The sequence below is a fragment of the Podarcis vaucheri genome, assembly GCF_965113315.1.
Source record: "Podarcis vaucheri genome assembly, chromosome: 3".
Lineage (NCBI taxonomy): Eukaryota > Metazoa > Chordata > Lepidosauria > Squamata > Lacertidae > Podarcis > Podarcis vaucheri.
In genome coordinates, this window is record NC_138761.1 from 52,337,275 (window position 1) to 52,364,522 (window position 27,248).

At 41.7% G+C, this 27,248-nt stretch overlaps 2 protein-coding genes across 2 annotated transcripts; one reads left to right on the forward strand and one right to left on the reverse strand.

Annotated features, from left to right (window-relative positions):
* Window positions 1-986: 986 nt before the first annotated feature.
* CCR6 (C-C motif chemokine receptor 6) lies at window positions 987-25,461 on the reverse strand. The gene is made up of 9 exons (XM_082217054.1): window positions 24,350-25,461; window positions 23,147-23,229; window positions 22,026-22,109; window positions 21,242-21,330; window positions 15,627-18,804; window positions 7,134-7,221; window positions 4,964-5,059; window positions 2,310-2,512; window positions 987-1,503 (listed from the first exon to the last, which is right to left on the reverse strand). The coding sequence occupies exons 4-5, from the start codon at window positions 21,248-21,250 to the stop codon at window positions 17,752-17,754; spliced, it is 1,062 nt and encodes a 353-aa protein (XP_082073180.1). The 5' UTR covers window positions 21,251-21,330; window positions 22,026-22,109; window positions 23,147-23,229; window positions 24,350-25,461; the 3' UTR covers window positions 987-1,503; window positions 2,310-2,512; window positions 4,964-5,059; window positions 7,134-7,221; window positions 15,627-17,751.
* LOC309528705 (uncharacterized protein) lies at window positions 3,400-15,232 on the forward strand. The gene is made up of 9 exons (XM_082216302.1): window positions 3,400-3,749; window positions 4,434-4,696; window positions 5,151-5,366; window positions 6,195-6,404; window positions 8,117-8,271; window positions 10,380-10,553; window positions 12,148-12,388; window positions 12,650-12,852; window positions 13,653-15,232. The coding sequence occupies exons 2-9, from the start codon at window positions 4,450-4,452 to the stop codon at window positions 14,955-14,957; spliced, it is 2,751 nt and encodes a 916-aa protein (XP_082072428.1). The 5' UTR covers window positions 3,400-3,749; window positions 4,434-4,449; the 3' UTR covers window positions 14,958-15,232.
* Window positions 25,462-27,248: the final 1,787 nt, after the last annotated feature.

Sequence of the window (27,248 nt, forward strand, 5' to 3'; positions counted from 1 at the left end):
AGTTAACTTATTTTCCTGACTTCCTCACGTCTCCCTTTTTTGTATCCCTTTTAAAAATTGGTTCAGAAAATTCATGTCCTATTACTTTATCTATTATCAATCCCATCTTACATTTTACCTTGTTGCTAGAACCCCTTCAATTCATTTCAATGTCATCAGCATTCAAAAATTTTACAATATTTCTGTAAATAAGTTTTAAATTTCCTCCAATCTTCTTCCACCAACTCTTCTCCCTGGTCTCGGATTCTGCCAGTCATTTCCGCTATTTCCATATAGTCTATTAGTTGCATCTGCCATTCTTCAAGGTGGGTAGGTCTTGTGTCTTCCAATGCTTTGCGATGAGAATTCTTGCTGCTGCTGTAGCGTACATAAAAAAAAGTTCTATCCTTCTTTAACACCAATTGGCCAACTATGCCCAGGAGAAAGGCCTCTGGTTTCTTCGGGAAAGTATATTTAAATACCTTTTTCAGTTCATTATATATCATTTCCCAGAAAGCCTTAATCCTTGGGCACATCCACCAAAGGTGAAAAAATGTACCGGTACCTTCAATTTCTTTACATTTCCAACATTTGTTATCGGGCAAGTGATATATTTTTGCAAGCTTGACTGGAGTGATGTACCACCTGAACATCATTTTCATAATATTCTCTCTTAGGGCATTACATGCCGTAAATTTAATCCCGGTGGTCCACAACTTATCCCAGTCAGCAAACATAATATTATATGCTATATCTTGTGCCCATTTTATCATTGCAGATCTTACCGTTTCTTCCTCAGTATTCCATTTCAACAGCAGATTATACATTCTTGAAAGTATCTTAGCATTGGGTTCTAACAATTCTGTTTCTAACTTTGATTTTTCCACCTGGAAACCAATTTTTTTATCCAAGTTATAAACCTCTCTTATTTGAAAATAATGTAACCAGTCTCGCACCTTCTCTTTAAGTTTGTCATAACTCTGCAATTTCAGTTTGTCAGCCAAGTTTCTCTTCTTCTTCTTCACCATCATATTCATTGACAAAAGCCACTACATCTTCTCTTTTATGGGGAATACGTTCTGACTGTTTTGTAGATTCAAAAGTTTCTGCATCTGACATGGTTAGTTCCTTTTTTGGCCTCAAATCAATTTCACTTACAAATTTCTCTTCATCATCAGCCTCATATGTGTTTAGAAAAGCCAACACATCTTCTTTTTTGTAGGAAATGTATTCTGGATGTTTTATCAATCCACTTTCACTTTTAAATGATGTTTCTGGTGTGCTTAGCTCTTGCATTGGCATCAAATCTGTTTTTCTTTCAACCTGTTCTTGTGAGTCAATCTCCAATGTCCCAGCGGAAGATTTTGGTTCTGCTTTTGTCAAAGGCCCTGTTGCATCTGACTTCATTATGCTTTTTAACGATTTCACACTGAATGATTTAATACTACCGGTAAATCTTTTTGAATGAAAAGATTGAGTCTCATCACCAGCATAAAGTGTTTTTGTGTAGGAGGAAGTTAGACTCTGAAAGAAAAGAAATACAGTAAAATTATTATAGGGACTTTTTAAAAAAATGTATTAATTTTCTTTTTTTCTAATGAGAAATTGCTATACGGACTTGATAGGATGAAGAATCTGATGCAAACAATATATGATCTTAAGAACTGTCTCTGTCTTCATATACCCCTGTCCCAAGGATCATCACTGTTCATAGAAATTCAGAAAGCTTCAGCAAATAATATTGAAATCTAAACATTTGCCTATTAAATAACAAAATCCACAGAATCTTAATGATGACTCAAAGCTCTTCCCACAAGAAATCGATAACCAAAACAATTTCAGGAGCATATTCTCTGGGTCAAAACTGAATCCCAACAAATTGAGTCACATTGGGTTGGTGGTTCTCTTTTTTTCTATAAGCAATTTTTATTAAAAGGTTTCAACATAATATACAATAGATGTCAAGCAAATCTAAAGAAGAGAAATAAGAAAGAGATCAGAAATTCCCTGTCAGAGGCCCAGCTCGCAATGACTATACTTCAGTGCCAAGTCAAAATCTGGCTTTTTTTACTCAGTAATCTGGGCCACAGTGAGGGTCACAGTCATAGTCACGCAATGTTTGGCGTGCTTGTGTTGTTTGTTGGTGTTGAATAATATTAATTTCTGTAGCATTTTAAATTAGTGCTAAAAAAAAAAAATCATACCTACACCAAGGGAAACTGCACAGCCAAGGATCACCCACACTTTTGCCCTGTACAGATGGTTACAAAATTCTGTGGCAAAGCCAGATTCTGCTTGTTTAGAACAGAGTGTAGAATAATGGTATTTACCCCTAAGGAAGGAGTGGGTGATTGCCAAGGAACTATGGTGTTTGTTATCACACATACAGAAGCATTAAGATAGTTTTTCGATGACTGTGTTGTTTCTCTTTGCAGCCATGGAATGAAAGCAAGGATGCTAGCTGCAGCAATATTGCAAATTCCCGTTACTACAAAGCCAATATTGTAGTTGCCGAGCAAGTCATACATTGCACCTGCAATAAAAATATGCAGGTTAATTTTCCAAACTTAATTTCTCAAAGAATAACTTTATATCAACTGTTCCTGTAAAACTTTGCAATAAAATGACAAACCAAAAGATATTTTAAAAATTCTTCCTCCTTTCCAAGGCCACATCCCAAACACAGGCAGCATAGTAAAGAGACTGCTAAATAACTGTAAGATGGGGAATGGGGAGTGGAAGTGGTGGGAACTAACTGCCTAATAAAAGAACAGATTTGCATTGGTTGATTTACCTGCAAAGGGTGCACCAAAACAACTGCTTGCATTGACAACCATGAGAAATCCCCACGCAACTGGCATTTTCTCGGGCCCCATCAAATCAAATGTAAGGACAGGTAAGAGAATATAGTTTCCTGCATCAACAAATCCCATAACAGAGCAAGCTGCTATTAGGGAGGGAAAGAGAATTGCACTGTATACACGTAGACTACGTCTCCATCCAAGTGTCTAAATTAAATACTCGTGAAGTTTATTCTGCACAAAAGTTCCTGCGCACCCTCCTTTTATAAGGTTCTGGTTTGTCTTATTTTCTTTCTTTCTCCGGGAACTTCAACACAGTCCTGGCAGAAAGTAACGAGTGCTGTATGTATATTCAAGGCTGTGCTCCTTCGGGTGTTGCTACCATAATTTAACAGCAGTAAACGCAAATCATAGGAATAGGAAGAACCCATTAGCCCAAACATGACCACCATTGCTCCAGTTACTGCAAAAAGAAAGAGAAACCGGGACCTTATAAAACGCTCAAGTTGCGCCAAGCGTAATAATACCAGTTAAGTGGTCTCAAAACATTCCCACAAGAAGTAGCGCTGCATTGAAGGAAGGCGCACTTTATATACTTCCCTTGACGACGCACTTGCCTTCTTATTTCGCAAGATTAAGGTGCCACTTGATGGCAATAAAACTTCAACGCGGTTGACAAAAGCCTCGAATGTTGGAACCTTGAAGTGGAAGCGCGCTTCTCATCTTTCTGCCTCTGTGGCAACCTAGAAAGCAGCCCCGCCCCGTGTGTGTGTGTTCGACCCTATGCCCATTGTCCCCGCCCCCGCTTTGGAATGGAGGCGGGGCCTAGGCTCCCTTCGGCTGCTGGGATACTAACAGTGGACTAGACAGGAAAGGGGCGGATGTTGGATGAGACATCAGCTAACTTTCCCCCACCTTTCGCGAAATTGCGGTGCGGTATCCGCTCCCGTTTAGCTCCGTCCATAGAAGGTATTGGTCAGGAGAGTATAAATAGGAACATCCGTGGTTGATAGCGGGAAGAACACTTTGAGGAGTCGAATGTGTAACCTGTGGCCCTCCAGACATTACTGGATTGTAGCCCGCACTAGCATGGCCAAATGGCCTGGGATGACTGGAGTTATAGTCTAGCAGTGTTAATTCGGAACAGTATGGTGAACATAAAACCTTAACTTTCCTCATATTATTTAAACAGTTGAGGGATTATTATTATTATTATTATTTTGCTTATAAGAGGAAAAAGCAATACAGAAATTAAACAGGGAATAATACTTATAGGCTCAATAAAACCCCACCTCATTGTTTACCTCCCCACAACCCAAAAAGCCCCAGAGGATTTTATCATGTTAAAAAACAGTGCATGCACCAAATTAAGTGGAAAGATGGATCTTGCAGCAAATTAGAAGTGTGTACTCAAAGATGCTCTGTATTTTAAAAAACAACAACATGATCAACAGAGTTACTTGCAGGTTTTCATAAAATTAATCATCAATAAGTGAGTTCTGTGGATTACAACCAGTTCAACTTTGTTTGCAAAGCAGGTCTTTGTGCATCAATAATGAGATTTTTAGATTATATAGTCTATATATTAAGAACCCTTTTCATGTTTTGCAGGCTAACAGACATCCATTTACTCCCCCCCCCCCCAAAATACAGGTCTCTGTTTTCCATCATGAGCGTATTGCAGAGATTTCAGTCTGTGGTACTGTTTGTTAGACATGGCTTGAGGCGACAGAGAACTCTGGCTGAGATCAGTGCAGATGCTTCTTTTGTACACCCCCCTCCTGATGGGGGTAGGGGCTGGGTTGTGGTGTTGGCAGCAGCGATCCATTCCTTGTTTATCAGTGGCTTCCACAGTGCTTTTGGCGTTTATATGATGCCCCTTCTTACAACCTTCAAGGCAAGCAACTCACAGATAGGTAGGTCATCGTCACATGTTATATACGGTTGGATTAAGTAAGATATAATGGGTGGTGTTCAACTAAGTTTTACACAGAGTAAACCCACTGAAATAAGCAAACATTAACCAACTGTGGATTTCAAAAGGTCTACTCTAGTGGGTTTTCGGGAGGGGGTGTTATCTTGCGCAAGGAGAAATCTTTGTGCTGACAGAACATTCACCTTAGTGCTACATTGACTACAACCTTAAGGGTTAATACAAAAAATAAAGAGGGAGTTAATATTACCTATTGCATCTTGTTGATGTGTTGAAATAACAAAACAATGTGGCTTGTATATGTTGCCGCATTTTCATAGACCTCAAGGACTATAGTATTTCATACCTGTGAAGCATATGGCAATCAGTTTTACTATATCGTTCGTGGCACGTGTGCATTTTCCTTCATTTAATTACAGCTGTTTGTCCTTTTTTAGCCTGGATCGGATCCATCAGCTATGCTTTCATTATGATATTTGGTCCTGTATCTGGAAAACTTCTGGTGAAATATGGAGCCATCAAAGTGGCAATAATTGGAGCAATGGTTGTCATGATTGGTCTAATGTGTTCTTCCTATACCTATGATTTGCGTTTACTATTTTTCACTCAAGGAATCATTGTTGGCGTGGGATCAAGCCTGGGCACCACTCCAGGTAACACTTTTTTTAAAAAAAGTCAAGCAACCTGAATCACAATAAAATAGCCAGTTGCATTCTTTGTTCTGAAAAGTTTGCTGTGTGTCCATGAAGAAAAAAGTCACTCCATAATACAGGCCTCATATTTTTCATTATAACCACTAAATTTATCTGGTCATTTTGACAGGCTGGGTACTTCAAAATAACACATACTGTACCTAGTATAGACTACCATTTATTTATTTGAAGCATATATATCTGTTCAGGTGTGCAATGTCCTGTGTGTAGAGGGTGTGTGTTTCAGCTTAGGACAGTGTGTTGTGAGGTAAAATTTCAGTGTTGGGCACTGTGATGTGGAAGTCACAGCAGGGTGGAGTGTTATGGGGTTGAGGTGTGAAGAGTGTGAGGGGTTTGCAGTGGGTGGGGGTGTCCTCCATGACAGTTCTTCAGGTTTCTGAAGGTGCCCATAAACCCAAAATGCTTGTGAGTTGTGACCCTTCATCTACCCACTGCACCACACTGTCATATGGGGTGTAGGTGTTGTGTGGATATGGGGAATGGCCTTCTATGGCATTTCTTCAAGTTTCTAAATATGCTCATGGGCCCCAGAGAGTTGATGGCCTCTTGTTTAACCACTGTTCCACACTGATATTTCTTAACTAAAAGAAAAGGCATGACACATCGCATCCACTAGGTGGCTCCCCCTGCAGACATGGCAGTACTGACAAAATTGTAGCTGCATTTGTACTTTCAGTCATGCATGACACTGTTTTACCAAACCTTGTTTTGCACAGACTTTGATAGGGCAGGAAAACCTTAGTAACTTTTGCCATTTGTTTTTTGTAGGCCTGATAATGGTCAGCCTTTACTTTACTAAAAAGCGCTCATTTGCGACCGGAATAGTGATGGCAGGAGGGTGCGCAGGAACTTTTGTGCAGAATAAACTTCACGAGTACTTAATTCAGACACTTGGATGGAGGCGTAGTCTACGTGTATACAGTGGAATTCTAATAATATGCATCATTGCGGGATTTGCATATCAACCTCTTCAGAAACGTATGTAATGTTTTAGTCGTCTTAGTTAGCTTTTCTTCTTCTTGTCTTTGTTATATTCCGGTTGCAGATATGTTTTCATTTGCAACAGGCCAACTAGATGTGTCAGGAAGACAGGAACAAGGAGTCTATGGCCTTCCAGATGTTGCTGGACTACAACTCCCATAATCACTAACCATTAGCTGTGCTGGCTGGGGCTGATGGGAATCGGAGTCCAGCTGGAGAGCCAAAGCTTCCCCAGCCCTGCTTTGAAGGATGGCCATAATTAAGAAAAGGTGGTCCTAAATAAATAAGTATTGAAACCCTGCTTTAAAATTGGAAGTCAGGGTCATCCATACCTCTGTGAGGAGGGAGTTATAATTTGGCAGTCATCACAGAAAATATTTTGTCTCTTTTGCCCGGCAGCTGAATCAGTCTCACTGGTGGGCTTGCAAGCAAGGCCTTCCAAGGCAGATCTTAATGTCCAGACAGACTCAAACGTTTTAAAGCAGCTGTGGGGAAGCTTTGCCTCTCTAGATGTTTCTGCACTACGACTTCCAAGAGCCTCTGCAAACATGGCAACTGATCAGGGGTGATGGGAGTTCAGCAACATCTGGAGGGCCAAAGGTTCCCCACAGAAGAAAATGAGATTTTGGAAAGTATGGTTTGCCACTCCTGAATAAATAAAGAGTAAGGAAAGCTGCACATGCTGAAATTGCTTCTTGCATTTCACTGTTCAGTCTTGTATCCTACCTGATTACCCCACCTGGCAAATGACTTTCCATGGCTCCTTTCTCATTTTCATGTTAAGAATGCATAACTTGCATTGACTCAGAATCATCTGTAAGATGCAGAAGTAATTACTGAGTTAGAACCAGAGTATAGGGCTGCAGCTGAAAAGGATGTGCGCTTGTCCCCCTTCCCCCAACAACAATATCTGATTTATTCCATTAGATATCTAAGAAATTCTAATTTCTCCCACATCCTGATACCATTATAATGTATGATTCCTTGCCAGCCATCAGTGATGTGAAATAGAGCAGGGAATGCACATTATAACAACATTAGGTCATGGAGTCAGTTGAACTAGACACTACAGAGTGGGGAACAGGAACTTGAAAAATACATGAGAAATTTGTCTTCAGTTAACTTCAAGGACAGGGCTGCTATTCTAGAAAAAGAGGTGCCAGAACTCACTGTGAACACCTCCCTCATTCTCTTAGAATGCCAATGGTACCCACCTGAGAGGTGTCGGAACTGAATTCTGGCTGAAAGAAAGCTGTATTCAAGGGGCTGAGTAGAGTAGCATGATCAGGACTCCCAGGTCATGCAGTGTCTGAAACTAGGCCAGTATCCCACAACTGAAGCCCCTCTTTCCCCAGGATTCAGTTGATAAAGGGTTTGGTGCCAGTGGGGGAAGTAGAAGATTTCCATCTTGTTTTGTGAAATTTTAGTGAGATATGAGCATTTTAATTCTATTGTAGCAAGCTTCCTAAATTTAAGGGCGAGGTCAGAGTACCACTTATGCAGACATAGCAGACTAGTTTGTTAAAAGTACAAATTAGATTTTTGTGCATTGGCTGTATGTGTTTGAAACCTCATATATGTGCTTAGGGTTTAAAACACATCTCATCTTTACTGCTTCTTGATGGTGGGCCCTCATCCTTATTAGACATGGTATTTTGTAAATATTATTATGCAAATAATAATTTGTTTCAATTGTGTTTTTTTTAAAGATAGAGCTCATCCAAGTGTAGTCGAAAAGTTTAAAACCTCCCCACTAAGAGGTTTTATTGTTGATTTAAGTTTGTGGAAAGATCGTATCTTTGAGGTTTGGGTCTGTTCTCTTGGATTAGCCAAATTTGGATTCTTCATACCATTTGTGCATATGGTAAGAACTAGTTTGTACACGTGTTTTCATGCGAAAGAAGTATGCTTCTTTTCTGCTGTATTTTATATGTAATTTTATATATGATTACGATGCAACAACATTCAATATAGAATCACATGTTTCATAATAAAATTATTCTAAATAAGTATCTTCCTTGGGAACAAAACCCAGTAAGTGTTTGGACAATTTTAAAAGTGTTAGCAAGTACAGGTTGTACTTCGGTTCTCAAATGCCCCGGAACTCATACGTTTCAGCTCCTGAATAATCGAAAACCAGAAATGAATCTTCCTGTTTTTGTACATTCTTTGGGAAGCTGAACATGCAAAGGGGCTTTTGCAGCTTCTCATTGGCTACCAGAGCGTCCTGCAGCCAATCAGAAGCCGTGCTTTGGAAGTTGAATGTTTCGTAAGTCGAACGGACTTCTGGAACGGATTCCATTCGACTTCCGAGGTACAGCTGTATTGTGGTAATATGTAACCTTATTTATATGCCAGATATGCAATTTCTTGTCATTATAATTTGTGCTTTTACAACTGTGCTCTCTATCCACATTTTACAGATGGTCAGTGGTGGCTGAGGAAAAAATGACTTACACAAAGCTGGTACAGAAAAGTGAAGTCCTTGGTTGTCTTCATTTTGAGAATAGGAGATATTTGTGATCTTAGATCAGTGCACCAAAAAGGATAATTTTTTATTGTTTTCATCTTAAAAAACCCCGGGGAAGGCTGGCAAAGGTTGATCTGCTATAATTACCAAGGGACCGTATAGATCTGATGACACTTTGTAGGCACAGATTTTGTTGTTGCTTACTTATTTTTACATTCAACTTTTATGCTGGCCTGGGAACACTACAGTGCTGAAGGTGTAGGGTGTAAATAGACTTCAAATAAATCATTGGTGGGGGTGGGCAGGGCAGACTCACCTAACAAGAACAGTGTGGTATAGCGATCAGGGTGTTAGACTAACAACTACGAGACCAGGTGTCAGGATGCTGTCAGCAGCTCCCGTCTGGTTGCCCAGGAAAGGATAAAGACAAGAATACGTTTCTTACAGTCTTTTTTTATTTACAGAGAGAGGCTGTAGAACCCAGTCTCTTGGGTAATGGTGTTGTCCTGAGTGAATCTTCACACACACACCCACCCCACCTTTCCCGCTTCCTCATTCGTCATTCTCATCATTTCTTCTGTGGGTGCTGCTACATGCCCTCTGTCTTCAAACTCTTTCCTACTTTTAAGGCTTGATGGGTTCTGGAAGATGGAAGGTCTGGAATGATTTCTAATGAGAACAGGTGTTGCTCCGGCTCTCCCATGATCTCCCAGCTTTTCCCTTCATCTGCCTCTGAGCTGCAACCTCCCACAAACCCCTGTTGTCAATCTATATTGTCTTCCACTTCCTCCTCCCTGGAAGGGCCAGGAGGGGGAGGCAGTCTCCACCACTCCTCCTCCTCAGCCCAGTCCCTCACACTAGGGTACAAATCCCCACTTGGCCATGAAGCACGCTGGGTGACCTTGGGTCAGCGGTCACTGCCTCTCACCCTAACCTACCTCATAGGTAGGGGAATAAATGAGGAAGAGGAGAGCCACGTACTCCACCTTTGGTTCCTTGAGAAGAAGGGATATAGATGCAATAGATAAATAAGCTTGAGAAAGGGACCTTTAGCTGTTCCTTTGGAGACCATTTGCACTTTCCTTCGTTGTTTACTCTGCAGAAAGGCTTAAAGATAGCTTCCAAATTATTTTATATGAAGAACCTGTCAGATGCAAATTATCACATCCCTTTATTATGGCAAATCAATGATGTCATTGCCTCAGTTCTATACTTTTCAGCTGTCCACAGACTCTACTGAAGAGGGAAAGGGCAAGGAGAAGAAGGAAGAAGAAGAATTAGGAGGTTTGATGCTTCCTGGCAGATTCTCAATTGCATTAATGTATGTTTTGCCACCTCCCAGCAGTGTGCGTTCAAACACTCCGACTTACACAAGGAACCACTGTAACACTGAATGACCTGGATTGTTCAGTTGTAATCAGCACTCAGTTGCCTAAATATACATTGTATTTATGACAAATGCATAGAGAGGTGAATATAAACTCAGTGGCCTCATTTCGCAGATTAAACTTGCTGGTGACCTGGGCATTCCACTGGAGAAAGCATCCTACATTATGGTAGCAATTGGAGTGAGCAGCATGGTTAGCTCTCTTCTATTTGGAAAACTCTGTGATATTGAACGAATCGATCGGCTGTATCTTAACCAAGTGTCCATATTGTCTGTTGGCAAGTATTCTGCATAAGCATTCATTTGATTTTGTTGGAATAGTGCAAAGCTTTTAAGAGACTAGTCAGGATTAGAAAAACTACCCCCATGGTGAGCACAATTGCCGATTAGGACTGTGACTGAAATAAATGAAGTTCTGCTACTTGATCCAGCCAGGCCTGTGTAATCAGAACTCTACCTCTGTCTCCATAGCTGGATGGCGTGTTGCATATGTGTTTTCTCTCTCTGGTCAGGGTGTGCAAAGCCTTTTTGTAAAAATTGAAAATGTGATCAAAAATGGACCCACTCCATTCTCTTATCCCTGCCAAGTGTCTTATGGGGGGGGTGGAGGTCAGCTAGTTAGGGGTGGGCTCAGTGGAATGGATATACCATTTTTTAATAATTATCGGGATGTATGGAATTTGGTGGTGGGACGCGGGTGGCGCTGTGGGTAAAACCTCAGTGCCTAGGACTTGCTGATTGCATGGTTGGCGATTCGAATCCCTGTGGCGCGGTGAGCTCCCGTCGTTCGGTCCCAGCTCCTGCCCACCTAGCAGTTCGAAAGCACCCTTAAGTGCAAGTAGATAAATAGGTACCACTTTATAGCGGGAAGGTAAACGGCATTTCCGTGTGCTGCTCTGGTGCTGGCTCGCCAGAGCAGCTTCGTCACGCTGGCCACGTGACCCGGAAGTGTCTTCGGACGGCGCCGGCTCACGGCCTCTTGAGCGAGATGAGCACGCAACCCTAGAGTTGGACACGACTGGCCCGTACGGGCAGGGGTACCTTTACCTTTACCTTTATGGAATTTGGTAGATGGAAAAGTCATCCCAAACAATACACTAGGCCGATCATAAGAATTATAGGGTCTCTATATACCCAGGACAAGCACTAGACTGATCATTTTTCATTGGATACTTGCCCTTTAATGGTTCGATAAATAAAGAATTATCAGCAACAACTATCCAGTAATTGTTTTTAAGATTAATGCTGAAGTATACATACCTTGTGTATGCAAATGTAGTCTCCCCCCAACTATTTAAGAAGATTTGTGAGCAGTTAAAAGAATCACATAGGTCCCACCATCATTTGAAATATGCCCATTAAGGAGTCAACCAATGATATTGTTTATGTATCCTACCCAAAAAACCACTGGCCCAGTAAAGAGTAAAAAGCACTCAATAGGATTTATTTATTTTGGAAGTGTTCTGAAAAAAGCCTAGGAATAACAATGCAGTTGTTGAGGTAATCTGAGATTCAAATGTGTAGTTTAGAAAATGGTTAGCGTTGACCCAGTAGACTTTTGACTCCCTGCCCATCTGCTTATGAAATTCTCCTGAGTTTAAGCAATCATAGAGATTCTACTCCAACCTCTTGCAATGCTGGAATCTCAACTAAAGAATCCACGACAGAAGACCATCCAACCTCTGCTAAAAAAAACCTCCAGTGTACCAGCAGTGATTTACTACATAGCACCTTCAGAGATGGGAAGCTGTTTAAGAAACAGAAATTTGTTGAGTAAGGAGCACTGAGCTTTCGTAATGGCTGGATAGTGGACTTTTCAGGCTGTAACGTTACTGTATTGTCATGTGTTTTAATGAATCAGTAAGCGTGTTTGTCTGTAGTAAAATATCCTACAATGTAGTTTTCTGTTTTGTTTTCCAGGTGTGGTATATTTTATCATTCCTCACTGTACAAACTTTGCCTCCCTAATAGCAGCTTGCTCTGTTTTGGGATTTGTTGATGCAGGAAACTATGTTCTCTTACCTGTCCTTACATTTGATTTGATGGGGCCCGAGAAAATGCCAGTTGCATGGGGATTTCTCATGGTTGTCAATGCAAGCAGTTGTTTTGGTGCACCCTTTGCAGGTAAATCAACCAATGCAAATCTGTTCTTTTATTAGGCAGTTAGTTCCCACCACTTCCACTCCCCATTCCCCACCTTACAGTTATTTAGCAGTCTCTTTACTATGCTGCCTGTGTTTGGGATGTGGCCCTGGAAAGGAGGAAGAATTTTTAAAATCTCTTTTGGTTTGTCATTTTATTGCAAAGTTTTACAGGAACAGTTGATATAAAGTTATTCTTTGAGAAATTAAGTTTGGAAAATTAACCTGCATATTTTTATTGCAGGTGCAATGTATGACTTGCTCGGCAACTACAATATTGGCTTTGTAGTAACGGGAATTTGCAATGTTGCTGCAGCTAGCATCCTTGCTTTCATTCCATGGCTGCAAAGAGAAACAACACAGTCATCGAAAAACTATCTTAATGCTTCTGTATGTGTGATAACAAACACCATAGTTCCTTGGCAATCACCCACTCCTTCGTTAGGGGTAAATACCATTATTCTACACTCTGTTCTAAACAAGCAGAATCTGGCTTTGCCACAGAATTTTGTAACCATCTGTACAGGGCAAAAGTGTGGGTGATCCTGGCTGTGCAGTTTCCCTTGGTGTAGGTATGATTTTTTTTTAGCACTAATTTAAAATGCTACAGAAATTAATATTATTCAACACCAACAAACAACACAAGCACGCCAAACATTGCGTGACTTTGACTGTGACCCTCACTGTGGCCCAGATTACTGAGTAAAAAAAGCCAGATTTTGACTTGGCACTGAAATATAGTGATTGCGAGCTAGGCCTCTGACAGGGAATTTCTGATTTCTTTCTTATTTCTCTTCTTTAGATTTGCTTGACATCTATTGTATATTATGTTGAAACCTTTAAAAAAAATTGCTTATAGAAAAAAAGAGAACCACCAACCCAATGTGACTCAATTTGTTGGGATTCAGTTTTGACCCAGAGAATATGCTCCTGAAATTGTTTTGGTTATCGATTTCTTGTGGGAAGAGCTTTGAGTCATCATTAAGATTCTGTGGATTTTGTTATTTAATAGGCAAATGTTTAGATTTCAATATTATTTGATGAAGCTTTCTTAATTTCTATGAACAGTGATGATCCTTGGGACAGGGTATATGAAGACAGAGACAGTTCTTAAGATCATATATTGTTTGCATCAGATTCTTCATCCTATCAAGTCCCTATAGCAATTTCTCATTAGAAAAAAAGAAAATTAATACATTTTTTTAAAAAGTCCCTATAATAATTTTACTGTATTTCTTTTCTTTCAGAGTCTAACTTCCTCCTACACAAAAACACTTTATGCTGGTGATGAGACTCAATCTTTTCATTCAAAAAGATTTACCGGTAGTATTAAATCATTCAGTGTGAAATCGTTAAAAAGCATAATGAAGTCAGATGCAACAGGGCCTTTGACAAAAGCAGAACCAAAATCTTCCGCTGGGACATTGGAGATTGACTCACAAGAACAGGTTGAAAGAAAAACAGATTTGATGCCAATGCAAGAGCTAAGCACACCAGAAACATCATTTAAAAGTGAAAGTGGATTGATAAAACATCCAGAATACATTTCCTACAAAAAAGAAGATGTGTTGGCTTTTCTAAACACATATGAGGCTGATGATGAAGAGAAATTTGTAAGTGAAATTGATTTGAGGCCAAAAAAGGAACTAACCATGTCAGATGCAGAAACTTTTGAATCTACAAAACAGTCAGAACGTATTCCCCATAAAAGAGAAGATGTAGTGGCTTTTGTCAATGAATATGATGGTGAAGAAGAAGAAGAGAAACTTGATACCACAAAAGAGTTGAAGCCGAAACATGTATGGGTGCTGCCCACATTAGATGAAGAAATGTCAGGAGAGCGCAAAGTGGCTTTTGCAGATGACCATTATGATGACGAACATGTGCACTTTGGTAGTTTAACTAACTTGAGGCCAGTACAGGTGCTAACTGTATCAGATGCAGAAACTCCAGAATCTACAAAACCAGCCGAGCGCAGAGTGGTTTTTGCAGATGACCAACCTGAAGACAAAGGAGAGCATCTTGAGGGCAGAGCTGATACAAGGCCAGTGCAGGAGATACCAGTATCAGATGCAGAAACTTTGGGATCATTCAAACAAGCAGAGCGCAGAGTGGCTTTTGCAGATGACTATGATGATGCTGAAGGTGCACATAGTGGGAGCTTAGCTGACTTGAGGCCAAGGCAAGTGCTATCCATATCGGATGCAGAAACTTTGGGATCTTTCAGATCAACAGAGCGCAGAGTGTCTTTTGCAGATGACCAACATGAGGATAAAGGAGAGCATCCTGAGAGCAGAGCTGATGCCAAGAGTTCAGGATCTACACATCCGACAGGATACCCTCCCCTAATAAGAGGAATGGCTTTCCTAGAGAGCTCTGAAGGTGATGAAGAGCCCAGCCAATTCGAGACCAATAAAAACCCCTTTAGAAGTGAAACTTCAACACATGTAATACAGGCACAGCAAATGCCTTCGACTTCCCATGGAAAAGAAGAGGGTATGGCATTTGCCAGTGATGATGATGATGGTGAACAAGCATCACAACAGAAATGATCAGCATGCAGCAGCAATGTTAATGATACTGGATCATTTACAAATCTGTCTGTCTGGCCCGTCAAGGGTACATTACATAGTACCCTTGCTTGATGACTGAGTAGTATTCACAAAATACTATTTACTAAAAAGCACTTCTCTTAGTTGTATATTATTTTTGTAAGTTAGATGTAGAAACAATTTGTAACTGACTGGATTTCTAGTGTGGTTGAAAAGTTTTTGACAATTGCTTTTTAAAACTAAAATAAAGCTCCTCAATTGTTTTTCTTTAGCTGCATTGGCTTGATACTATGTCTTTATTTGTGCATATATACAACCTGAGCATAACCTTGCAGCATGAACACCCCAGAAGATCTTGCTTCTCTTATTAGTTTCAGCTTCGGATCAAGCAGAGAGCAAGCATGTCTCTGTGTCCACCCATTAGCCTGTAGGGCACCATTACTTACTTGTAGTTCCTGCAACCTAGCTCATTGTTTTGGGATGCTGCTGCTGCTGAATGATTAATGAGGCAGCATGTAAACACCCCACAAGCAAATGAGGATGAAAGTTTGTTGCTGTCCAACTGCCCTGTAAACATATCAGAATGAATGCCCTATATAAGGACATATTCTAACAACCATGTAAGTTTTGTGCAGGCAAATTACGATGAATGCTAAATAAATGGATTACCTGGACTTCAACTGCCATCAGCCCCACCCAGTAATGGCTAATGATTAAGGATAATGTGAGAGGTAGTTGTTTATTCCTCCCTGTGGCGTTCGTACGGAGCCCCCGGTCGTCTCACAGACTATTGACCCGTACACCACTAATCCGCTGCCACCAACCAGGTCCTCAACGGTAAAATCACTTCAGCCTCAGTCAGGTTCTCAATTAATAGAGAAGAGTGTGTTTTATTTCAATCACAAACAAACTTTTACGGCATTGCAAACATTGTTACTCTTTACTTTCTTAGTCTTATTTTCCTCTATCTCTTCTACCTCCCCTCACTCAAGAACCAACTGCCCTAACTGTCTCTCTCTTACCAACTGCCTACCAACAGATTCTCCAACTGCCTTTCCTAACCAGCCAACCCACTAAAACCAACCAACTACCCACCAACAACAACTAACTCAAACCTTGGGCTAAGCCCTTTTATACACAGGGAGGCTCCGCCTCCGGCTTTCCTATTGGTCTATATTTTTAACCCTATCTTTCCCACTTGTTCAAACATTTCCTAAATGAATGGGCAAACGCCACACTCCCTTAAAGATATAATCAGCATTTAACAACAAAGAGCCCTAATGTATCAGGCCGCAAGCCTGTTGGGTCCAGGATCCTGTTCCCACAGTGGCCAATGAGATGCCTTTGGGAAATAGGCTAGCCTTACCTGAATGAAACTGCATTCTCCCCCCTTGTGATTCCCAGTAACTGATATTCAGAGGCATACTGCCTCCCAACAGTGAAACTAGAACTCCTTCTTTGGTGATCACTCGCAGCTGAGTAAGATTGTCTTCCATGAACACAGTCTTAACAGTGAGTCTGTAAGTGACTGTGGGTGTGCAGCTTCCTTCCCAAGCCTCTCCATTTGCTAAAGATGGGGTCCTTGTCGTCCTCCTGCTTCCTGGCAAAAGGCAGTGTGCAGCCTTCCCGGGCTGCCTTCTCGGGTGCCCCAACGCTGGAGACCATGCCTGTCAGCACGTTTTCCTGCTTGATTGCCGCCACCACACCTGGGATCAGGGCGGTGTGGGAGGCAGAGGACATTTTCCACCACCCCCTCCCTTCTTTTCGAGTTGTGGGGGGGGGGTGCGCCAGAGGGATCTTTGCACCACAGCACCAGATATGCTTAAGACAGCCCTGATGTGAAGGTATCAATTCATCAGATATAACTTTAAAAATGATGTCCCTTCACCTTGTTTTTATCATTTATTTCTTTATTCAACTTTTTTGAAAATACAAATTGAAAATCAAGCATAACAAAACAGGTGCAAAGGAAAAGTATTAACAGGTCTAAGGCACCTCAGTGACTATATATACTGATAATCTTAAACATTTTCTCCTTTAAAGTTCATTTACAGCGTTTTTCTTTACAGGGTTTCAAGACAAAGAGAGAAAATAACTCCCAATGTCTATAGTCTGGTATATCATTCATTGTCCTTTACACTTGACTAATCAATAAAAAAAACTTCCTATATCTTCTCAAATGGGTCCTTTATCTATTGTCCCCTCATTACCCTTAGTTTTTGCATTTTTGACTACATATGATAAAATTAATAAAAATGATAATTCTAAAACCCTTTTACGGGCCAGAGAGGGGAACGACGTCTATTTCAATCAGCAAAAGAAAAGCCTATTCCCAGTGGTCAACAGGTGCCATTGCTAACAACTTAGCCAATTCAAGAAAACAGTGGGGCAAACCATAACAGTACACTTTCGATAATTCTTATAATATCAATAGCTGAAGTGGAACTATAACAAAAGAAACACAGGAGCCAGCTGCACCCATTAAAGGAAGAAAGAGTCCCTGCATTTCCAGAAGATGGCAATCTTGTGTTTTTCTGGTATGTCTGAAGATAAAAGGTATGCATGCAAACACCCGGAAATCTGGTCCCGCTATGGGAACAGAGAGACTGGCTTTATTTGAAATGTGTAAAGAGCTATTAGCTACCTTTGAAACTGACCAGTTTTCTGTGGCAGAAGTTTATATGTATTAAGTGAACTGATTTGAACAGTATAAAGAAGCCAGCATATCTGTGTGAGGCCTGAATAATGATTCTACCCGAGGATAACCATGTTGTATACACAATAATCCATTATGTCATTCACAAACTTCACTTGTCTGTCTGGAGTGGACAGTATCGGAACTTATCTTTGAACCAAGGGTAGTTCCACAGTTCATATGTCTCACACAGCACAGGCTTGTAATTATTTTCACAAAGTAGTTCCTGAACTTCACACCAATGAATGCATAGAGCACAGGGTTCATACCACAGTGCAGGAAAGCCAGAGTTTCCGTTACGTATTTTGCGTAAGCCAATTGCTTTTCACTCTGGCAAGCTTTGTCCAGTTTCCCCATAGATTCTGCCGTCACCAGGAGAACCATATTGTAGGGAACTTGGCACAGCAGAAAAACAACTACGATAGAGATAATCACTCGTATAGCTTTGCTTCTTTTGGAATTCTGAGCCTGCACTAAGGTTCTGACAATGAAAGTGTAGCAAAAAACCATGAACAACAGAGGGACAAAAAATCCAAATAAAAGCTGGAAACTTAATATCAGCAATTTCAGTTGTACATTGGAATTTGCACTGGATTTGTGATCACAAATGTATGTGGTTGCATTGCCTGGAAGTGCGTAGCTTTCACTGAACATGAAAGTAGCACTTGAGATTAACATAGAGGAGACCCAGACAGCCAAACAGATCACTTTACTGTGGGCTAGACACCTTGCCCGAAGCTTAAATGACTTTATGGCCTGCACAATGGCAACATACCTGTCTATGCTTATGCAGGCCAAGAGCAACATGCCACAGTTGAAGTTAATGGCATAGATACCTTTGGTGAGCTTGCAGAGGAAATCCCCAAAAATCCAGTTGTCCAGAGCGTAGTTCACTGCCCAGAAAGGAAGAGTGAGAACAAATAATATGTCCACAATAGCCATATTGCAGAGGCAGACATCAGTTATAGAATCAGACCTCTTATATAAAACAAATGTCAACACTACAAACATATTTCCCACGAACCCCAGGACACAGATCAGGGAGTAAGCAATGGGAAGAAAGGCTTTCGTAAAGTTTCTGACTTCATCCTTGTCACATGGCATTGCAATCTCAGCATACAAATCAGAATAATCTGCGATGGTTGATTCTTCCTGAAAGGACAATGGATTCCGTTAAACTCACATTTCGGCAAGCTCTGGTTTAGGTAAGGAAAACGTTTGGTAAAAACATTTGGTCTTCATTTGTGTGGTTCTTAAATGTACATTCTGAGGCAGGGGGAAATCTATGCTCCATAGGAAAGGCCTGGAATATAGCAGGGGGGAGGATGTGCTGTAGTGGGAATGGAGAATCACCAAAATTAGGGCAGGGACAGAATTTCTTTGTTCTGGAGAGAGCAAGGTACATAGAATGGCACACATGTCTGTTTCAAACTATGACCCAAAAGAACTTCCTGTACAAGGCTCAACACACTCCCTCACTCTATCTATTCTAGCAGAGAACCTGGGCTGGCAAGCTTGTCGTTCGGAATGTTGTCATTTCTGTTATAACACTGCTTAACTTCTGATTGGCTTCAGCAAATCTCATAAAATCACATAGCCACAGCAAAATAAATTACCACAAACATGGTTAAATGTGATCGCACAGTTTGGTCTCAAAACTTTCCCACAAAGTAACAGTCTTATAGCCCAGTCTTCCCCTTCCCCCACCCTAAAAAAACCCCTTCAGGACACAGTTAAAGTGCATCTCCCCACATACCCTATTCATGTAGCATTATATTCACACATTATAGGATGTGTGCATGCAGAGGAAGGAGGGAGAAATACGTTTCATAAACTCACACAAAGTCATAAATGAATCAGCAGTTAGATTAGCACACTTAGGGGTGCCATACATCCAGGAACTCCTGGACATGACCTCTTTTGGGGGTCCTACATGCCCATCCAGGGGGAATTTTCCATTTGTCCTGGATTTTGGTTTAAAAAAGAAATTGTGCACGGGTAGCTCTGGTTCAGGCTCTGGCACAGGATCTTGGAGTCAGCGGCAGTGGGGGGGGGGGCTATTGGGTGATTGCCCTAAAAAAGCTCATGGCTCATATGGCAACCCTAACAGTGAACACATTTCTGGGCAGTCTATAATACAGTATTGGAATAAACAATTTCATATAATAGGTTGCACCCCCATATGATGCATGAGTGGAAGGCAGATCACACAATGCATTTTTTCTTTCCCCTTCTCTCCCCTGCAGTCCCCTTCCCCAGAGGAGAATACTGTGGACCAAATACTGGGGAATTCCTCTGGTTGTGGGGAGGAATCTTGCTCCACTTGAGCACAAGATACCTCCAGCCAATTTGAGGCAATTCACCTCTTCCATTGCAGCCCCAGATTGCACAGTCCACTGTGTTTGGTAAGTCACTTCAACTCCAGCGGGGCTTTTCTGGGGGTACAGAGAAGGAGGGTGGGGAGAGAAAGATCCATTATGTGAGCTTGTGCATTCTGTTTGTGCAGTGTTTGTTACAACCTAATACGCTTAGGAATTATGGACATCTCTGTGAAATATTTTTCACTGAAGTCCTGTACGGAAGATAGCACGGGCATTTCAACCTAATTTGAGTTATATGCAGTTGGCAGACTTGCTTCAGAGAGCTGGTTAGGGACAGGATAAGGAGCAAGAAACTTAAAATATTAAATAAACATAATCTCCAGTGGTCTCTTGCACCCAGCATTTGTCTCCAGTGCATGTGGCAAATCTGCAGGTGTGGTAAATACAGTGGTACCTCGGGTTACATACGCTTCGGGTTACATACGCTTCAGGTTACACACTCCGCTAAACCAGAAATAGTGCTTCAGGTTAAGAACTTTGCTTCAGGATAAGAACAGAAATCGGGCTTCGGCAGCGCGGCGGCAGCAGGAGGCCCCATTAGCTAAAGTGGTGCTTCAGCTTAAGAACAGTTTCAGGTTAAGAACGGACCTCCAGAACGAATTAAGTACTTAACCCGAGGTACCACTGTATATATATTTCAGAAGGAGCCAGAAAAAAAGTTGACCAATGAACTGGAGCGAGCAAAGCTGTCATTTCCATTGTTACAGTGCAGTTCCATACATGTTTATCAAGTTCAATGAGAATTACATTGCAATCCTAACTCAATGGGACTTGCTCCTAGGTAAGTGGAATTAGGATTGCAGCCTAAGGAGGCTTCCAAACTGTCACTGTTTTCAAGTGAGATTCAGTCGCTTACACAGGCAAATTCAGGTTGCACAGATCAGACTTTTTGCATTAAGGAAAGTGAGGGGAAATGCAATGGAAAGTGTCAGATGCCACTGGTTTTGACACAACAACCTCTAGCCAATGTTCTCTTATCTTCCTGCAAACAAATCAGGATGAATGTGCACAATCTAAAATTCCCCCAAGTCTCACGCCAAGTATGCACAGGTTGCAGCCACAGAGGAAGAAACAGAATTGGCTTTGAAGTTCAAGACAGCTCTGCTTGATCTCCCTCATCGGTTTCAGTACACAGAACATAGTATTGCTTCCTCTTTTACCCTCTGTGGTGAAGAGAATGGAGTTCAGCAAAAAAAGACATACCGTACCCCGCTCATTGTGGTGCTCTGTCTTTCTTTTGACCAGAGAAGACTTGTAGCAATAGCAGTGACAGTTCAGTTGGATTTACAGAAAGTCTCTGCAAAGAAAGGAAGTGGATTAGGAAAATGAAACAGGAAAATGAAACAGGAAAAGTCATTGTTCTTTGTTTTGTTTATTCTCTTATAATTAAGTTATGTTGTTCTTATTATTGGTTTTTTTTCCGTGAAGAATTTATTTTCTGTACATATGTGTGTATATGTGTGTATGAAAATTAATAAAGAGAAATTAAAAAAAAAGAAACAGGAAAAGTATGTGTCTAATAAGCCCTATGGAGAAACTGGTCAAAGTCTAGATCAGTGTCTCCTTGAACTTTTTGAAGTACACTTATTAGCTATTGTGCTGTCTTTGATTTCATAGGACTCTGTGTATGTTAGTTCTCCCAGAATTTCAATATGTGGAATAACATGGAGGACTGAATCCAAGTAGGTCAGACTTAGAGCTATTGAAATCAATGGCTATGATTACATGTCCATTGATTTCAATCAGTTTGAATATGATTTGATTGAATTCAATCCGGACTTTTTACTGTTTAATGAATGTGAACAGCTTAGCACAAATCCCTTTATGAATAATGGGGTGTTTTTTAAATAAATGAATAAATAAATAATGATTTTATTTTTTATATTGGTTTGTTTTCTGCTGCTTTATTATGAGATAGTTGCATTTTAGTTGTTGAAAGCAAATCTGAGCAAAGGGAAAGTAGATGGGTGGGGCACACATTTCTAAACCAACCTTTTTCCTCCAGTGCAGCCAAGGTGATCCACATACAGAAGCAGCTTTCACTTCTTCTTCCTCCTCCTCTTCCTCCTCCTCCTCCTCCTCTTCTTCTTCTTCTTGTTATCTATTTCCCAACCTTCACCCTAAGGTTCCAAGGAAAGTCACAACATTAAAGTACAACATTAAAAACACAAAAAACACAATCCTCGAATAAGGTCCTAGAGCCCTGTTTAGGGAAGTTTTTAATGTGTGACATTTTAATGTATTTTTAATCTTTGTTGGAAGCCACCCAGAGTGGTTGGGGAAACCCAGCCAGATGGGTGGGGTACAAATAAATAATAATAATAATAATAATTATTATTATTATTATTATTATTTTGACACAGGTCGTGTCAAAAGCCAAGGTAAAGGGGTGCCTTCAGCATTCACCGGAAGCTGTATAATGAAGGTGCCAAATGCACCTCTGTGGGGAGGGAGTGCCACAGCTTAGGGGCTGGAGAATGTAGCCCCATTGCATCCTTCAAGTAGTGCAATGGGTTAGTGTATCTGGCTAACCAGAAGGTTGGGGGTTCGAGTCCATCCAGTGACATCTGTGGGCAAGATTCCTGTATTGCAGGGGGTTGGCCTAGATGACCCCTGGGATGCCTTCCAACTCTACAATTCTGCTTCTACGAGTCTATGACACTGCAACATTCATCCAGGTCCCATGGAACTGACTGCATGCATCTTCCCATACAGCTGTGGAACGCACATCCCCATGCATGGCAATCAGCTGTTATGCACAACTAGTGTCCTGTGTCAAGAGCTGGACCAGGGCAAAAATGGCATAGAATAAGTGAAGATGCAGATTTGAGCTTTTTAATGACTTGCTTTTTTTTTAAGTCACTGCACATGGAAAAAAAATAAAGTGTAAAAAGTACATGGAACTGAATGAAAAACTCAGCATAAACCAAAGGCTGCAACACAAGAAAGCTTACTGTGAAAAGTATTGGCTGAGTGGTGCCGATGAAAACGAATCTCCTTGTTGAACAAAATAAGTGTATCCAGTAATGTCTGAATGGTTGCATCTGTGTGTTGTGGCTTCCTGTGCACACAACACAAAGTCCTAAACACAGCACATTTCAACCTTAAAAGACGTTTCAACCCATTTACCTGGGACCAAAGTTAAAGTGCCTGGACTGTTGATCTTATTTATTTTATTCCATTTATGAATAGCTTCCTGTAAAACAAAATCTTTTAAAAAAAATATGGTAAAGAATTAGTTCATTACTTTTATATTCTGCCTTCCCATCAGAGAGCTCAAGATGGTATATGTGAGGATAAAAAGGGTCACAAGGCTGAAGGTTCATCCTGTGATTTTCATAGCTGAGTGAGGATTTAAGTCTGGCTTCCCAAGACGTATAGACTAGCCATTACACCACAGTTCCTGTGGACTACGCTTGGTCCAAATAAATCTAGTAAGGAAGGATGATATCTTCTGCAGTGAAGGCAAATTAAAATACTTAATTTTGCTTCTCTGCTTCTTTGTTTGAGTATTTCATTTGCATGTTTATCCTCTAACAACTCCATTGCCTCTCAGGTTAGTTCTCTCCTTTGATGCATTTACAGCACAATCCTATACAGATTTACCTGAAAGTAAACCTCCCTGTGTTCAGAAGAATTACTGCCCTTGTAAGCAAGTTTAGATTTACAGTCTAAAAGAGGTTTTAATTAAGAGTTTGTGGAACAAGCAATTGCTAGCAAATCATATTATTAAATCTGATTATTTCTTCATCTGAATTACTGTCATGGTACCCATTAAGCAGACATATATACAGTGCTTTTTTCTGGGGGGATCCAGGGGGACGCATACCCCTAAACATTTTATGACTCCTTGTACCTTTGTCCATTTACTGTATTAATTTTCCCCGATTTGAACTATAAAATGGTGATTTTCTTGAGTCAAAATGAGAGTACCCCTAAACATTTTTTTAAGAAAAAAGCACTGCATATGCACCATATTTTTCGCTCTATAAGACGCACCAGACCACAAGACGCACCTAGTTTTTGGAGGAGGAAAACAAGAAAAAAAATATTCTGAATCTCAGAAGCCAGAACAGCAAGAGGGATCGCTGCGCAGTGAAAGCAGCAATCCCTCTTGCTGTTCTGGCTTCTGGGATAGCTGCGCAGCCTGCAATTGCTCCATAAGACGCACACACATTTCCCCTTACTTTTTAGGAGGGAAAAAGTGAGTCTTATAGAGCAAAAAATATGGTATATCAGTGCATTATATTCAGCAACAAGAAAATATCTGAAGAACTTTAGTTTCTATCGTGCCTATTGCAGTTAGCTGGACTTACCTGCTGAGTGTGATATGTTTTGCTGTAGTTATTAAAATCTGCAGAAAAAGAGAGATGTTTTCCAAGTGCTGAAAACACATATAAGGTATTTTCTAAAGCACCTTGCCTGGAAGTCTGTTACACATGCAAATAAAACCTACACATTGAAGTCTTTGTTCTTCTGTCTCAGTTTGAAAAAGAACATTGACTTTGCTCGTGTGGTTACTGCGGTTTCCCAAATCTCACCATGTGTCAGCTCTTGGCTACCACAAACCAAAGCAAATCAACAGATAAGCTGAGAGAAAACAGGCACATGAAACTCTGCATGCTCCAAATAGGTTCCCAGGTGCAAGCAGCTTTTCCTGTCCCCCTGCTTCTAACCTTCATCACAAACACACAACTTATTTTAACAATCTGCATAATTGCAAACAGTTTTATACATACAAATTAGTTTGGCATTTCTGCACAAAGGATACACAGCTTGGTACGCGACAAATGTTCTACGCATCTTATTTCATGGCTTACTTGGGTAAGTTTGTGCCTACAAACAGTGCTGTGTGTGGCTCTTTTTTCCACTGCAGAAGTGAGTCTGGCTTCTCAGCAACTTTCCTCTTCAAATGAGGGCAAATACCTGTTCTGAATCAACACCGATTTCCTTTTCAACGTGAATGTCTGTATTTTAAAGAGTGTTTTCATGTCTTCAGTCATGATGCGATCAAATGTTGGCTTGGCACAGGGATTTGAACCTGCGCCCCCCGCACCAGTGTTTTCAGGACTCCAATTCCCAATGATCATGGCAGTCCAGCAACCTCTGGAGGGCCACAGATCCCCCACCCTTGGTTCAATTCCTGTTTCAAACTTGAAAAAAACTCCTGAGAGATGGGATGCACGTAGCCCTACGGAGAGGGACTTTGATTCTTATGCCGTGTGTGAAGCATCTAGACCACACTTAGCTTGCTCAAAATATTGTTATGAGTTGGGGGGTGGGGGTAAGGTTGTATGCCAGAGCCCCTCTTCTAATTCCTGGATCCAGGACAGATTCAATTGCTGCAAGCACAAGGCCAGCCTGGTAATCGCCCTCTGAGTCGCTAAGGGAAGAAAGGGAGTAGTTCTGTGCAAAAGGACAAAGAGGTGGGCCTGTTTCTGTGATGGGCCTCTCTCCCCAGTCAGTTAGAAAGACAAAAGGCCCGAGTTTAGAGTGGAATTGTGATGTGACCTAGAAGCAAAGCAGCGAGAGAGAGAGAGAGAGAGAGAGAGAGAGAGAGAGAGAGCGCAACGTTTGAGGGCAATGGTTGATTTCTGTGGGTATCCAAGACTGTGGCTATGAGAGAAGCAAGACTCTTTTGGAATGCTGTGAGCCCTCCATCGTAGAGTCAGCAGGGGCATAGGAAGGGGGGGTGCGAGGATGCAGACCACCCTGGGTGACAACATGAGGGGGGTGAAAAACTGCTGGCTGAACTCGACGCTGCCTGTGTAGTGGAACTGAGCGGGGTTGAGTTGCATCATGATGCCGACATGTCCCCTTCCCACCTCTGTGGCCAGGCGCATGCGTGGTCGGCCAGATCCTGCTCTCCTTGCCTGTCCATGTGCCGCCCTCGCTCAGGTGCTCTGTGTGTGTCTGTGTGGCCAGGGTCAAAGCTGTGCTGTTCAAAGGGCAAGGCAGGGTCCTTCTGGGGCTGACGCAGACTCCCGAGAAGGGCACGGAGGCGGGAGAGGCTGCGGTCGCATGCTTTTGCCTTTCATTTAAGGGCCAAGGTGCGCTAGTTTGGGGGTGGGGGGGTAGGAGAAGCGGCGCCTAGGAGAGCTTCGCAGCCCAACTGGTTTGAGGCGGGGGGGGGGAGAGATCACACAATGGTTTACGGGTGGAGAGGAGAGGAGGGAGGTGAGGAGCCGTGTCTCTGACAAGGCAAGGCGGGATCAGGACCAGCAACAGCATCGCCTGCGCGGCTTTCTTTGATGGGGGGGGGTGGAGGGAGGGAGGGGGAGAAGGCGGGATCTGCATTGTGACTGCCTGCATGGCTCTCTTTGATAGATTTCAATTTCATAGAATCACAGGGTTGGAAGAGACCACAAGGGCCATCGAGTCCAACCCCCTGCCAAGCAGGAAACACCATCAGAGCACTCCTGACATATGGTTGTCAAGCCTCTGCTTAAAGACCTCCAAAGTAGGAGACTCCACCACACTCCTTGGCAGCAAATTCCACTGTCGAACAGCTCTTACTGTCAGGAAGTTCTTCCTAATGTTTAGGTGGAATCTTCTTTCTTGTAGTTTGGATCCATTGCTCCATGTCCACTTCTCTGGAGCAGCAGAAAACAACCTTTCTCCCTCCTCTATGTGACATGCTTTTATATATTTGAACATGGCTATCATATCACCCCTTAACCTCCTCTTCTCCAGGCTAAACATGCCCAGCTCCCTTAGCCGTTCCTCATAAGGCATCATTTCCAGGCCTTTGACCATTTTGGTTGCCCTCCTCTGGACACGTTCCAGTTTGTCAGTGTCCTTCTTGAACTGTGGTGCCCAGAACTGGACACAGTACTCCAGGTGAGGTCTGACCAGAGCAGAATACAGTGGCACTATTACTTCCCTTGATCTAGATTTCAATGGGGGGGGGGACACACAAAAAATTATGCACTGGGTACCACCTGACCTTGCTACGCCACTGAGGCTCAGGTTGTACATATGTGTAAATAAACTATCATAATGACACCACAGCCCCTGCTATCCCTCATTTCAGGAAACCAAACCCTGGGTAAGCACCTGTAACCCCTGGAGTCTTGTACTGCTTGGAGATTGGGGAGGCATACAACTATATACATTCCCCTGAGCTCAAGGGAACTTACTCCTAAGTAATGTGCATGAAATCACAACTTTTAAGCTTTAATCTTGCCCCACCTTCTTAAGAGTGAAAATCATCCT